Source organism: Musa acuminata, chromosome BXJ1-1, assembly GCF_036884655.1.
Source record: "Musa acuminata AAA Group cultivar baxijiao chromosome BXJ1-1, Cavendish_Baxijiao_AAA, whole genome shotgun sequence".
Lineage (NCBI taxonomy): Eukaryota > Viridiplantae > Streptophyta > Magnoliopsida > Zingiberales > Musaceae > Musa > Musa acuminata.
Genome location: NC_088327.1, coordinates 5,938,981 through 5,952,528, shown reverse-complemented (window position 1 = coordinate 5,952,528; position 13,548 = coordinate 5,938,981). Strand labels below are relative to the sequence as shown.

Here is a 13,548-nt window from a genome sequence, read left to right as displayed (position 1 = left end):
TATCTTTAAGACTATAATATAAGGGATTTCTTGGAATCTATAAAAGCACCTTCTTTACTCTCAAACATGCCTTAAAAATAAAACAAATATACATGACCTTAAGTTAGATTTGTTCGACAACATGACCTATAATCCAACTAACCTTGGAAACACTACTAGGCAATGAATACATGATTATTTCAAGACATGTAAAGAGAAAAAAGAGGGATGAGTTTGGAGCAATACTACCAAACCCCACCCACTCCTTTCTTGTGCCACACAAACAACTAGAAGTTCTTCTTCCCCTAAAATATTTATATCAAAATGTCTCTTTCCAATCAATTCAGCTTCTCTCTCTCTCTCTCTCTCTCTCTCTCTCTCTCTCTCTCTCTCTCTCTCTCTCTCTCTCAAGTTGGGTGCTATACATTGGAATTCTGAGATGATAAATGTATCTACGAGTCATGGAACTGAAAAAAGAGTATTAAATTAAAATGTGCTTGAGTTGCTTAAACATCAGTTTTCTGGAGTGGAGATATTCTTCATTTAATTCATCTTGCTTTGGAACTCCAGGAATCTTATTTCATGCTATTTTATTCACTCTTCAAATCGTAGATTCTCATGCCCAAATCCTCCAAGATGGAGATGAGAAATGAAAAGGTGTTGAAAGATGCACAAAAACAAAATTTGCAGATATATATATATATATATATATCTGCACAGTTTTTTTTGGAAAGTTGTAATCATGATTTTTTTTCTTAACATAAATATTGTATTATTTTATTTAAATTATTAACTCCCTTTTATCTATAGTATGGCTAAGAAAATGATTAAAATTGATTTTTTAATCATGTCCATAAATTTAAAAATTTATAAATTAACTAAATTATAAATTTATTTATTTATTTTCTAATGAGTGATTTGATTTTTAGAAGGTAAATAATTAAAATTCTATTTTTATATGTGAACCATAAGAAATAAATATTATAATTCTATCTTTGAGAGTTTATTATAAAGAAAATTTAAAATATAAAGGGGAGAGTTCAATCTTCTTCTTTGTAAAGGACTCCTCTCTTATTCCTCGTTGAGCCTGACTAGAAGATCGAGGAAAAAATTGCATGAAGAGAGGACCTTGAGGAGAGGTTGGATTTTTTTTTTATCAGTTTTTAATTCATATTTTAAAATTTTTGACATTAGAATTATTATAATTTATATGATGCATAATAATATTTAAAACTTAAAATTTAAAATTTTATGATTAATAAATAATGATCATTAAATATGATATTAGAATGATTAGTTAATTTAATAATAGTTATAATTTATTTAATTAGACATATTTATGTTTCAAAAAATTATGTGCAATTTTTTATGATTTAATTAGTTTTAAATTTAGAATCATGAATCTAATTAGTTAATTTATGAACAAAAATAAATTTGAGATTAATTATTATTTTATAATATTTTAAAGCACTTTTGAAAATATTAAAATATAATTTAATTGTGTCAAATTGATATCTAACTTGAGTTAAGTTGATTGAGTAAATCAACCTATGTAGCTAGGTAAAACTATTCAATTAGGATTCCTGATTAAGAACTATTAAGAGATTGATGCCTCACATTTTTATGATTTGATAAAATTAAATAATTTCATCCGGGTGAGATATTTAAAAATAATTATTAATTTTCTCCTTTTTTATAGATTAAATTGATGATATTAATATAATTATTATCATGTATTATATGTTACTATGTTGAATGGTCCATATTAGAAGTAAAACATATGAAATGAGCTACGGATCTATTATAATGCGGAGCCACAAATGAATATAGTCTAATAGATCATATATTAAACATTATTCCTTATAGTATTTTAATATACTACTTAATGGATGCATATATTAATAAATGAATGATCATGACTATATTCCTATGGTACGGAGGACAATAGAAGACAAATAATATGATTCCCTTTAAAGATTAGTAATTTGTCTAACGTGATAATTAGATAATTCTTTCATAAATTATTAAGAGGAATATGTCCCCATTTTGATAGGTGAACAACACCACTTCATCTACTATTGGAAGTGTAATATGAGTTTTTCCATCCATTATCAGAAAAATAAAACTCTTCGTATAATAAACTCTTCATCCACTATTAGAGAGTTGTGATATATATATTTGTTATTTAATAATTATGTATATCATCGAGATATATTACATATGACTAATATATGATTTTATTTATTGAATAAAATTATTATTATTTTTCTAACATATAAGTTTCATAATAAATTGATATATTATCATTTTATATTAAGTTGTTGGTATTTATATATGCTTCATGAGTATTTAAGATTAATTATATATATATTTGGAGGTTTTATGTGTAGTTGTTTATGTATTTTTATCATATATTTATTCTTAGAGTAACTTATTAATTTCTAATAGATAAGAGATTTGAGTAGAGAAACTTTTTCATTACTTGGCCTTAATATGATATTTAATGTTTTAAAGATAGAGATTTGAATTAAAAAATAAAAATAAATCTTCTGTAAATTATGAATAATGAAATGATCCATTATTTTGTTTATAAACATGAGATGCGAAGATGAGATTCACTTATCAAATTTGATACCTCATCCAATATATTTCATGTCTAAAATACTAGATTGATGATGATGTATCAAGCTCACTTATCAAATATTAAAAATTTGATACCTCATATAATATATTTTAATGAATTCACTTACAATAGTTCAAGATTCATTTTGGATTTCCAACATTTAAATAAGTAAATTTTGTCCATCAACCATCAAATTAATTTTTTTGTATATAAAATTTACCAAAGGTCAATGTACCTTTAACCCTTAATGAGTTTAGTACATTGTCATCATAGCAATGAATAAGATTTTTAATTCTATAAATGGGTATACTATACTACCACCACCAATATTTTAAATATAAAATTTTATTTAACAAAATTTTAAACCATACTAATATTATAGACATAAATTTATTAAGTGAGCTAAGTATGTCACTAGACTAGTATTTTAGGTGTAAATTTATTAATAAATATTTTTTTTTTGAACATTTAACCTTGAATAGTAAACCATTGTTAGAAGATGCTATGTATTACTTTTAGGAAAATATATCTAGAAGGATCATAATAAAAATTAAAACATTTTTAATTTAAATAGTAATATAACCTTAATAGAGTTTGATAGTTATAAAAGGATTCATGTAATCGATCATAAAATAAATAGTTGATATATTATTTGTTAGGATGTATTAATTAATTTGAAGTGACATATATGTCTTATTTATGATTGTGAAGGGCAAAAAGGTTCTTTCAATGCTTTCGTTGGTAAAACCGTTTTAGCTTTTATATAGTAGGAATACGTCGAGGCGGGTAATGGCACTTTCGTTATAAATCAAGAAAAATAGTAGCATTTACGTAACGTTTAGTTATATAGTGGATTATCTTTATTTTTATTATTGTCTTTAGAAATATCAGAGCTACGTCGTCACTCTCTCTCTCTCTTAGAGTTCGCCGATCCGTCTTCCGTCGTTGCTTCCGACTTCCGGGAATTACGAGACCCAGCAGATCTCCACTTCGGCCACCATCGACTCTCGGCGACCGTCGCGACTTCTAATGGCGCTCTGATCCACCGGCGGAAGGCTACTTGACGGGACCTCTCGATTCCGGCGACTGTGCAGGCGTAGGGAGGCGTCGTCGGGCGGAGAAAGCGAGCTCCTCGCAGCGAAGGCGGGGAAGCAGGGCCCGGCCTGGTTGGTGGTGCGGATGATCGGTCCCCCGGTGGGTTGATGGAAGCGGCTCCCGCAGCTTTCGGGTCGATATATGGAGGTGAAGCCCTCGCTTCCTCGTGCGGTGTCATTGGGGGCAGCATTTCCCGTGTCGGTTCTTCTCGCGGTCGTCGCGCTTGAGGTAGGGCGGTTTTGCCACTCGATCTGGCTTGTGATTTTTTTTTGGGGTGGGGAGGACATTTTTTTGCCGTGGGTGGGAAGAATCGAATGGAACTTGTTGGCTTTGACGGATTTGGGTTTGGTTGTTTGTGTTTGCATTGGATTGTGGCGTCTACTTGTGATCTGGGGAAGGGGGTAAACCAATCTAGGCTGGTTGTGGTTTTGGGGTAGGTGATTGGTCTTTTCAGTTGTTCTGGTATCTTTCTTTCTGCGTATGGGGGTTCTCGATGTTCATGAGTCTTTGTTCAGAGCTTTGCGGTGGTTGTTGTCCTGTGTAGAACAAGGCTTCTTCTATTACTATGAGTTCCTCGAAATTTTAGCCCTTAGAATGATCTTTTAGTGTCGGACTGATCGCTATTTTAAGTTAGGTAGGCAATTTTTGTGCTCTTTGCTACCGTTCCTTTTACCCACTTAATGCGTGGTGATTTGTTTTTCTTATCTCAAGCCCCTTCAGTAGAACTTGAGCCGAATGCCAGACTTTGACAATTATGTTTATTCTTTTGCTTTGTAGATTGCATTGTTCTTTGTGAGTTTTGGAGCAACTTGTGCCAAACCTCAAGACAGTAAGCCTCTGCTTTGGCAAAATACTGAATCTGGGGAGAAAAATGTTTATCTCACGCACTCGTGCATCCATGATGAGATACTCCATCAAAGGCGGCGCCCTGGCCGAAAAGAGTACTCCGTCACTCCTCAAGTTTATCATGGGTCTAGTTTGTCAAGGCCACATCATCGTGGAGGGAGAACTTTGCTTGAATTGTCTCCAGCTTTTCCACTGCAAATTGATGCAAAGCAGCCTATACGGATATTTCTAAATTATGATGCTGTTGGGCACACTTCCGATAGAGATTGTCAAAATGTTGGAGATCTCGTGAAGGTAATTTGTTGCAAGTAGATATTTCCTCCCTCTATGCATTCGGAGCCGTGCATTCTGTAACTGTGAATTGGTCTTCTATTATGCTCATATTTCAGCTTGGTGAACCTCCTGCAACATCAATACCAAGAACACCTGTGTGCAATGCTCATGGAGATCGACCAGTTTTTGCCGATTGTTGGTATGAGTGCACCCTGGAAGATATTTCAGGAGAGGATAAAAAGCAACGTCTTCGGAAGGTATCATTTTAGCTATTGCTGCTTCAGCTGCAATGGAATTAACTTCACATGGATTATAATCGTTTATGTTCATGTTATGTGTCTACGATATAGTCTTTCTTTTACCAAGATTTTACGAGCAAAGTTTGAGTTACTAGTGTAGAAATCTGCCTGTTGCTTCTTACCCAAGTTTTGATTTCCCAACTTGTTGGTTTATAAATGATGTTTTGAATAAAGTACAAATGATGTGTTCAACCATTCAGTTTCAGTTTGGTCTGTGAAGTCTCATTTTTTACTGTTATGCTTCAAGTCCTATCCTAGAAGATTTTGGAAACACCTCAGAAAAATTAGAAGAGAATATTAGGTGCTATTATAAACTAATACCTTGTGTTGTTTAATATAGTCATTTAGATAGTCCCAATGACTTGTGGCTTTCAGATGAAATTTTGTTATAATAATGGTTGCGTTGTAAAAATTCAAGAAGCATTCTAACGATTAATTTACTAAGCCAATATAAAACATATTAAACTCTATGGGAGGCATGGTATGCTAACAATTAATACCCATATCACTTATGTTTAGACTTTAGACTAGTTACACTTAATACGTCCTCATTGGTTTTCATGACAATTCTGGTCATCAGGTTATAAAGGAGCAACACCAAGGTCCATCCTCTTAAAACAGTCAAGTCACAATATGACATAGTGCCGACTTCTTTCTTATCATTCTTTTGAGGGAAATCTTTACTATTATGTACTTAGTATGCATTCTAGATGCTGTTATCTTTCATCGCCATGGTGGCTGCCATGGAGGTAGTATTGACAAGCCAAAATTGAATTAGATTGTTGATATTTCTACCAGGTTTCATATGTGAACAAAATGGAATTTGTTTTAAAATTATAATGTTTACGCTACATCAGTTCAACTTCTGAGAGAAATTTGGGAGGCAGTCCACTAAAAACTAATTTAAATGACAAAAAAACTACCAAATGCTTTAATTTTGTAGTGAGATTATTTTTAAAGCTTAATAGTTTGAATTGGATATTTCTAGCTATAGGAAGGTATGATTGAGTGCATTCGAAGAAAAAGCTGAAATTTGGAGAGAAAGGGGTGAGAGTAAATCTTAAGGAATGGAGCACTTTCTAAAACTGGATTGGTCAAATTTCAATGTTTTTTGTTCACTTCAATTTGAAACTTCCTTATACTGAATGAATCAATGAAACTGGTGAGACCTACTGAAACCTAACTAAAATTAGTTGTTGTTCTCCTTTAGAAACTCACTGAGATTCCAAAATCAGCTTATTTAAACAATGATGGTTTGATTAGTCACTTGTATTTATGAGAGCTCTCTTTAACTAGTTTTGTTCATCAAATATTCTTGAGCAGGCACTTGGGCAAACAGCAGAGTGGTTTAGAAGGGCTTTAGCCATTGAACCTGTTAAGGGAAACTTGCGGTTAAGTGGATATTCTGCGTGTGGGCAGGATGGTGGGGTGCAACTTCCCCATGAATATGTTGAAGGTACCTTCTCTAGATGTTCTGGATGCGGCTCAGTTTCTTCTAATGTACTTTAGCTTCAGTACCTTTATACCATGCAGATGGAGTGGCTGATGCTGACCTTGTTCTGTTGGTAACCGCTAGACCCACAACTGGCAACACTCTTGCATGGGCAGTTGCATGTGAGCGGGATCAATGGGGTCGTGCAATTGCAGGTGTTTTAGATATAATAATTGTTGCCAATTATTGGCAAACTTTGTATGTGATATTTTTTTTGACTTTGATGTCTATTCTAGTTAACCTTTACCTTACAAAAATTGTAGGACATGTAAATGTCGCTCCTCGTCATTTAACAGCAGAGGCAGAAGCCCTGCTTTCAGCTACTTTGATACATGAGGTTGGCCAATTTTTTTTTGTAATGAGGTCTCTCAACTATGCTTCGGTAATTGATGGGAATTCGCTTTGTAGGTCATACATGTTTTAGGTTTTGATCCTCATGCCTTCGCACACTTCCGTGATGAGAGAAAAAGAAGGCGTAGCCAGGTATCTGTTTGCAGTCTGTCTTTAGTACTTTCTTTTTTTACTCTGAGCTCTTTGAACAAGTCACTATTGATTATAAACATAATCTTGAATTAACCACCCATGTTTTCAGGTTACTATGCAACTTATGGATGAGAAGCTTGGACGTATGGTCACACGTGTGGTCCTACCCCGAGTTGTTATGCATGCTAGATATCACTATGGGGTAAGTTGGAGCCACTCATATAGGAACAAGGAGATTCTTTCTTCATTCTGTAGTTGGAGCATACAAATTAGTTTAATTGTTCTGGAAATTAAGATCATGCTGTCATTTGATCTTGATAATTATTCTTTTTGTCAGGCATATTCTGAAAATTTTACTGGCTTAGAGTTGGAAGATGGAGGAGGTCGTGGTACATCAGGTACTTTCTTTTGCATAAAAAGTGGTATTTAACCAATATGCCTGATCAAATACACCATCGAATTCCATTTGGTCATCTCTAAATGATGTACTATCTATGGCAGGTTCTCACTGGGAGAAAAGACTTCTAATGAATGAAATCATGACAGGATCTGTGGATACAAAATCTGTAGTTTCGAAAATGACTTTGGCTTTATTAGAGGATAGTGGATGGTACCAGGCTAATTATAGCATGGCAGACCACCTTGATTGGGGTTGGAATCAAGGAACGGAATTTGTTACGTCTCCTTGCAATCACTGGAAAGGGGCATACCGTTGCAACACTACTCAGTTGTCAGGTTGTACATACAACAGGGAGGCAGAAGGGTACTGCCCTATTGTGAGTTATAATGGGGACTTGCCACAATGGGCTCAATATTTTCCACAGGCTAATAAAGGCACGCCTCAATTCTAGTTAGCATTTCAAATTGAAATTTTAATTGAAATTTTAATCTCCTGTTTTCTGTTCATCTTTTTTTTACTGTAGTAAAGTTGTTCCACGGTGACCTGGATCTTGGCCTTAATCATTATGTATTGAAGAAGTAGTTGAAAACCATTGCAAACCATTGCAAACCATTGCAAAACCTGTAGCTACTTGTACTAAAAAAATTGTGATTACCTGTCAGAAATGGTAAAAAAATTGTTCTATCTACTTATGGGTCATTATCATTCATTGGTAAACTTTACCAAGATCAGCTGCATTTGACATTTTGAACATCTTCAGGTGGTTCAAGGCATTATCCATATTGGTACTGTAAATTGTATTTAAACCTCTCACATTGTGTCTCAGTTTCTCTTTAAGAGGGTGGGGCACCAAAAAGGTTCCCCATTCTGCATATCATTTTTGAGCCAGAACAATTTTTCTCTCTTTTTCTAGTTTTCTGGTTTGTTCTTTGTTTTTAATTTCGAGGCAAATAACTGAGTGAATTTTCAAATCCACAAAGTCATAAGAAGTCCCGTGATGGATGAAGCTGAATAGGTACTATAGGAAAATGAAGTGAGCGAGACCTAGCCAAGCCAGATTGGGGATCCACAAAGTGGGTTTACGATACATATATGTGATTGACAATAGTGAACAATTTAAAGGAGAAAAAAAGACAAACTATTTGATGGTGGTTCAATCTCACTAGCAAAAACAAGTGAAATTATTAGCCTGCCTAGTTTGTGATAAAACAGCTTTGGATGTTGAAGTTCTCACTCTCTATGATTCCCTTATTCTTGGGTTCAAAATTTCAAAATGAACATTGCTGCATGTGGTGGTGTAATGTTGTGTATTATCCTCTCTAGATTTGAATGATGTGAGCCCTATGTGTTGGTTGCCCTCTTGTTGTTCCATCATCAGAATGATTGACCATATCATAATAATTTTTCATTAAATTATTATTTTTTCTTGAGCTTGGCAAGTGTAGGACAAGGTATGTTGTGTCACAAGCTAAGATTCTCTTTGTTTTTGTTGTTGATGTTCTTCTTAGTAGTTGAACTAAGCTGTTTAGTTAATTTTAGTAAACTGGTGTTTGTATTGATACTAATGTTTTTCAAATTTATAAGTCTAATCATTCTGTCCTTTCCTTTTTCCTCTTTTGTTTATTGTTGAAAGTCTGGTGTGGCAATGTGATTTTTGTGTTGGATGAATTTTGTTTTGTTAAAATTTTAGTATAGAGAACCATCAACATATTCCCTTGTAATCCACTAATCCTAAGGACATCCTGCACAATCTGTAACTTTGAATGAAGTTACAACATGACAACCCTGTTATTTGTTCCAATGTGAAGTGCAGTTTGGTCCAATTTGCCATCTTTGAATGAAGTTAGTTTTCATTTTAACATTGTAAAAGAATTTGTACCTTTGGTAGCTCTTATTAGTTTAAATTAGAAAATTTTCAATATGATGCATTTATTTGTTATAGATGTTAAAAACTACTTTGTCAATGCAGGTGGGCAATCATCATTGGCAGACTATTGTACATATTTTGTTGCTTATTCTGATGGTTCATGCACGGACACGAAAAGTGCACGATCACCTGACAGAATGTTGGGTGAGGCCCGAGGAATTAACTCCAGGTGAGATGATCAATTTTAACATTTGTTTTAATTGGATAACATTCTTTGCTTACAAGAAAGAGGCTTAATGACAAAATGTCAAACAAAATGGGAAATTTATTTATTTATTTTATACCAGCACTAAGATGAACTTATACTAAAATTGAATTCTTTCTTGATCACCTTCTAATGTGCTACATGCTTGTCAGGTGTATGGCTTCATCATTGGTGCGCACAGGCTTTATTAGGGGTTCTATGACCCAGGGAAATGGATGTTATCAACATAGGTGTAGAAACAACACATTAGAGGTAGAGAACTATTTTATTTTGCATATTCTTACTGTTTATCTTTCTACATTTTTTTGTAAGATAGCATATCGCACTGCAACTATCCAGATATGTGGATGAGAATGTAAAATAGCTTATTGCACTCTACATAAACTTGATATGTCTGGCACCTCAATCTAGCCTTTGTTGTTAGTAGGAGGTTTACTATAGTATCTTTTGGCATTTGATGTTATCTTAAATTTTTGGAAGAAAGCCTTTTCAGTAAATATAAATGGATCCGATCGATGCAAATTGGTTATGCATATGTTTAACCATTTTGCTTCTCTAGGCAAAACTATTCTGAATTTTGCAGAAATTCCTGTCTGATGCAGACAAAATTGAAATCATTATTTAACTTGAAGATAAATCATAGTAGTAATTTCTTCTAGCTCATTGGAGTAATGTAATTTTCTTTTCTTTTCTGCCATAAAATTTCTGCTCTTATTGAAACCTTTAAGTATCTTTAGCTCTATCAGTACCTGCTGAGATTTCTGTTGGAAATTTAACATCTAACCCTTAGAAAGCTCATTCCATCTGTCAATCCCTGAAGAAACTAAAATTCTCTCTACATGCTATTTGAAGTTTGCTTTGGCTACCAGCCTTCTGTCTCTTATTTCGTGTACAAGGCATACACCCCTACTTTGAGTGCATGGTTATGGTTATTTCCATGGATGGCATAAGTTGATTTCTTATGGCACCTGGCTCTAACAGTTCCCATTATTGTTTTATTTTATTAGCACCAGGGTATAACCTATAATGGTCTTTGATTTATGGGTTTCTTCACAAATGTATACAGCTTATGATATCTGTAGATTTATGCCCACATATGACCTGTGGTAGATCTGATTAATTCATCTAGGTTGCCGTGGATGGTATCTGGAAAGTGTGTCCGGAAGCTGGTGGTCCTGTTCAGTTTCGTGGATTCCATGGTGAGTTTCTCATTGTGCTAAAACATGTCATATGAGAGCTTCATAGACTCATCAATATGATTGACCTTGATGTTGCAGGTGAGCTGATCTGCCCAGCATATCAGGAGTTGTGCAGCAGTGTGCCTATGTCTGTCACTGGCCAGTGCCCTGGCTCTTGTAGCTTCAATGGTGACTGCATTGATGGGAAGTGCCGTTGCTTTCTTAGCTTCCATGGCAATGACTGCAGCAAAAGTGAGTTTACAAGATTACAATGCCTGTTGCATAGTTTATTGCATTTTGACTCCATCCATGTCAACCAAATGATGATGCTCTCCATGTTTTTTACATTCTTTGCAAAAGCCACAATCCACATTGCAAAATCCAACCTCCTTTTCTTTGAAGATAATTGTTATCCATGTCAGCCAGAGGATATTTTTCATGTACTCTAAGCAAAGAGTGAATTTTCGAATTCTTAATTAAGTTGGAGGAGCCAGAATGACTGATAAAAATTGTGTGCATTTTATGTGCTTTCTGTTGTTGGTTCTCATTTTCAAACTATAAAAGGGCTTCCTAAGATACTTCAAAATATGTGGCTATTGCTTTTTCATCCCTTCAAAATTTTTCGGTGAATGCCAATCGTACCATTGGCATTACTGTCCTGTGGAGAATGTAGGCTCGAGAATCGTATATTACAGTATCATGCATCGGAGTGATCCATCGAATAATTGAAGTCATATGCCCTTTTGGACTTCCTATCCAGATACAAAGTAAAATCTAAATGTATTATGCTGCCTGATAACGTACCTGCTGATCCTTTAATTATAAAATATTGTGGTGGCAATAAAATCATGTTCTTCCACCTAGCTGGTTCTTTGCTTTTGAATATTTACAACTCGGTTGTGGTGCTCAGTGCTCTTGTTCATACTTTTCATGTTTATAAATTATGTTTCATTTGCAGGATCATGTACAGGAAACTGTAGCAGACATGGCATATGCCATCCAAACGGTATCTGTGAATGCCAAATTGGTTGGACAGGTGTCGACTGCTCTACTGGTACTGTTCCCCATTCTGTTTAGAACCTGTATTTCTTGCACATTTTGTGATGCAAATTACATTAGCGTTGGTTGCTCATGCTTTTAGACAAAGAAAGTGTAAGAACTGATATATTGATTTATATTTTGCAGCTATATGCGATGAGCAGTGTAGTTTGCATGGAGGAGTCTGCGACAATGGTGTTTGTGAGTTCCGTTGTTCTGACTATGCGGGTTATGCTTGTCAAAACAGCTCATCGTTGCTTGCTAGCCTCTCAATTTGTGGTGATGTGCTAGCTCAGGATTTACTTGGACAGCACTGTGCACCGAGTGAACCCAGCATACTACAGCAGCTTGAAGCAGCTGTAGTAATGCCTAACTACAACCGATTAGTACCAGGTGGGCGGACGTTGTTTGGCATCCTTGATAATGGCTACTGTGCAGCTGCAGCAAAGCGGCTTGCCTGCTGGGTATGCTATTTATGTCTATCGACTTTAAAGTTCTCATGGGTATTCTTTCTGTTAGTTCTATAGCACTTTGGTACAAGGATTTTAACCAACATTGGATTCATAAACAGATTTTACTTGAATGTTGAGTTAGATATGAACTGTTTCTATGAGAAATAAGAAGTGATCACCAAAACTACAATTTCAAATGAACACTTTGGTTTAAATTTTGATGCAATTAGTGTCATACTTTGCTCTTTAATATCGATCTCTGCTATATTTCAACTAAACAGCCACATAGGTGTGTTAAAAGACATGCACCTGTTCTAATATTTGCTTCTTTCTTGCCTCAGATCTCAATGCAACGTTGCGACGACAAGGATGGAGACAATAGGCTTCGGGTGTGCCACTCTGCATGCCGGTCTTACAACGCAGCGTGTGGGGCAGGCCTTGACTGCTCCGACCAGACCCTTTTCAGCAGCAAAGAGGAAGGGGAGGGGCAGTGCACGGGCTACGGTGAGACGAGACCGTGGTGGCTAAGACGCTTCGGGAATCTCTACTCGCAATAGGAACGGAAATTGTAAAGTTGTAGTTCTAATTTTTATGTTTGTATTTCCTTTTAGCCATTGTTTTCCTCTCCTCAAGCCTGCATTTTGTGTGCCAAAAGGTTAGGTTTTGATTTCACCCAGGCCAAGAGAATCCTTGAAGAAGGATGCATGGGTTTTTTAGAGAATTATTAGCTTGAACAATAGTAAAAATGTGATTGAGGATAGAGAAAATGGGAGGAATCTGTTGAATGTACTTACCATGTCACACTATTCCTGTCCTTTACAAATGATGCCTTTTGCTCATCTTTGATGGGGGTGTCAGGCTATCTGCCTTCATCCCCTAAGCATTACTGGATTGTGATATGAAGCAATGTAGATTTTGCCTGAGTTGTTAATTTGAGAGAGAGAGAGAGAGAGAGAGAGAGAGAGAGAGTCCGTATAACTATGGATTGATGTTTCATCGATGACATGATATCCACGAGAAGATATGTTACAGAATATGTCGTATTAGGCTTGACATTAATCAATTATACAAAATAAAGAGAAACGTATAATTTTAAACTCAGATTCCTTTATGATAAATATTCTTGATTAAGAGACCAAAAAATAATTCAAGAAACTAAAGCTGTTAGTAAAGAACCTAATATATAATTTAATGTACGAGTGAATCCAAATGTACTATACAAGTCAACTAAAAAACGAGGGCTATATACAAATATTAA

At 34.9% G+C, this 13,548-nt stretch overlaps 1 protein-coding gene across 2 annotated transcripts; it reads left to right on the top strand.

Moving 5' to 3' along the window:
* Positions 1-3,478: 3,478 nt before the first annotated feature.
* Positions 3,479-13,129, top strand: LOC103986043 (uncharacterized). Of its 2 annotated transcripts, none has more exons than XM_009403918.3 (17): positions 3,479-3,925; positions 4,475-4,837; positions 4,933-5,073; positions 6,439-6,571; positions 6,649-6,762; positions 6,871-6,944; positions 7,016-7,090; positions 7,200-7,292; positions 7,428-7,488; positions 7,592-7,924; positions 9,460-9,586; positions 9,775-9,874; positions 10,752-10,821; positions 10,900-11,052; positions 11,759-11,854; positions 11,986-12,302; positions 12,632-13,129. In XM_009403918.3, exons 1-17 carry the CDS (start codon positions 3,839-3,841, stop codon positions 12,845-12,847), a joined length of 2,553 nt encoding a protein of 850 aa, XP_009402193.2. In that variant the 5' UTR covers positions 3,479-3,838; the 3' UTR covers positions 12,848-13,129. The 2 variants fall into 2 exon arrangements, with proteins under 2 accessions (XP_009402193.2, XP_018678800.2); XM_018823255.2 differs by having other exon boundaries at positions 3,495-3,925; positions 6,631-6,762.
* Positions 13,130-13,548: the final 419 nt, after the last annotated feature.

Excerpts from the sequence above, each read along its gene's own strand:
- LOC103986043 (XM_018823255.2), top strand. The coding sequence starts at position 3,839 with ATGGAGGTGAAGCCCTCGCTTCCTCGTGCGGTGTCATTGGGGGCAGCA. Across the intron at positions 3,926-4,474 it reads TCGCGGTCGTCGCGCTTGAG|ATTGCATTGTTCTTTGTGAG; the intron begins GTAGGGCGGTTT and ends TTTGCTTTGTAG. Across the intron at positions 7,293-7,427 it reads ATGCTAGATATCACTATGGG|GCATATTCTGAAAATTTTAC; the intron begins GTAAGTTGGAGC and ends TCTTTTTGTCAG.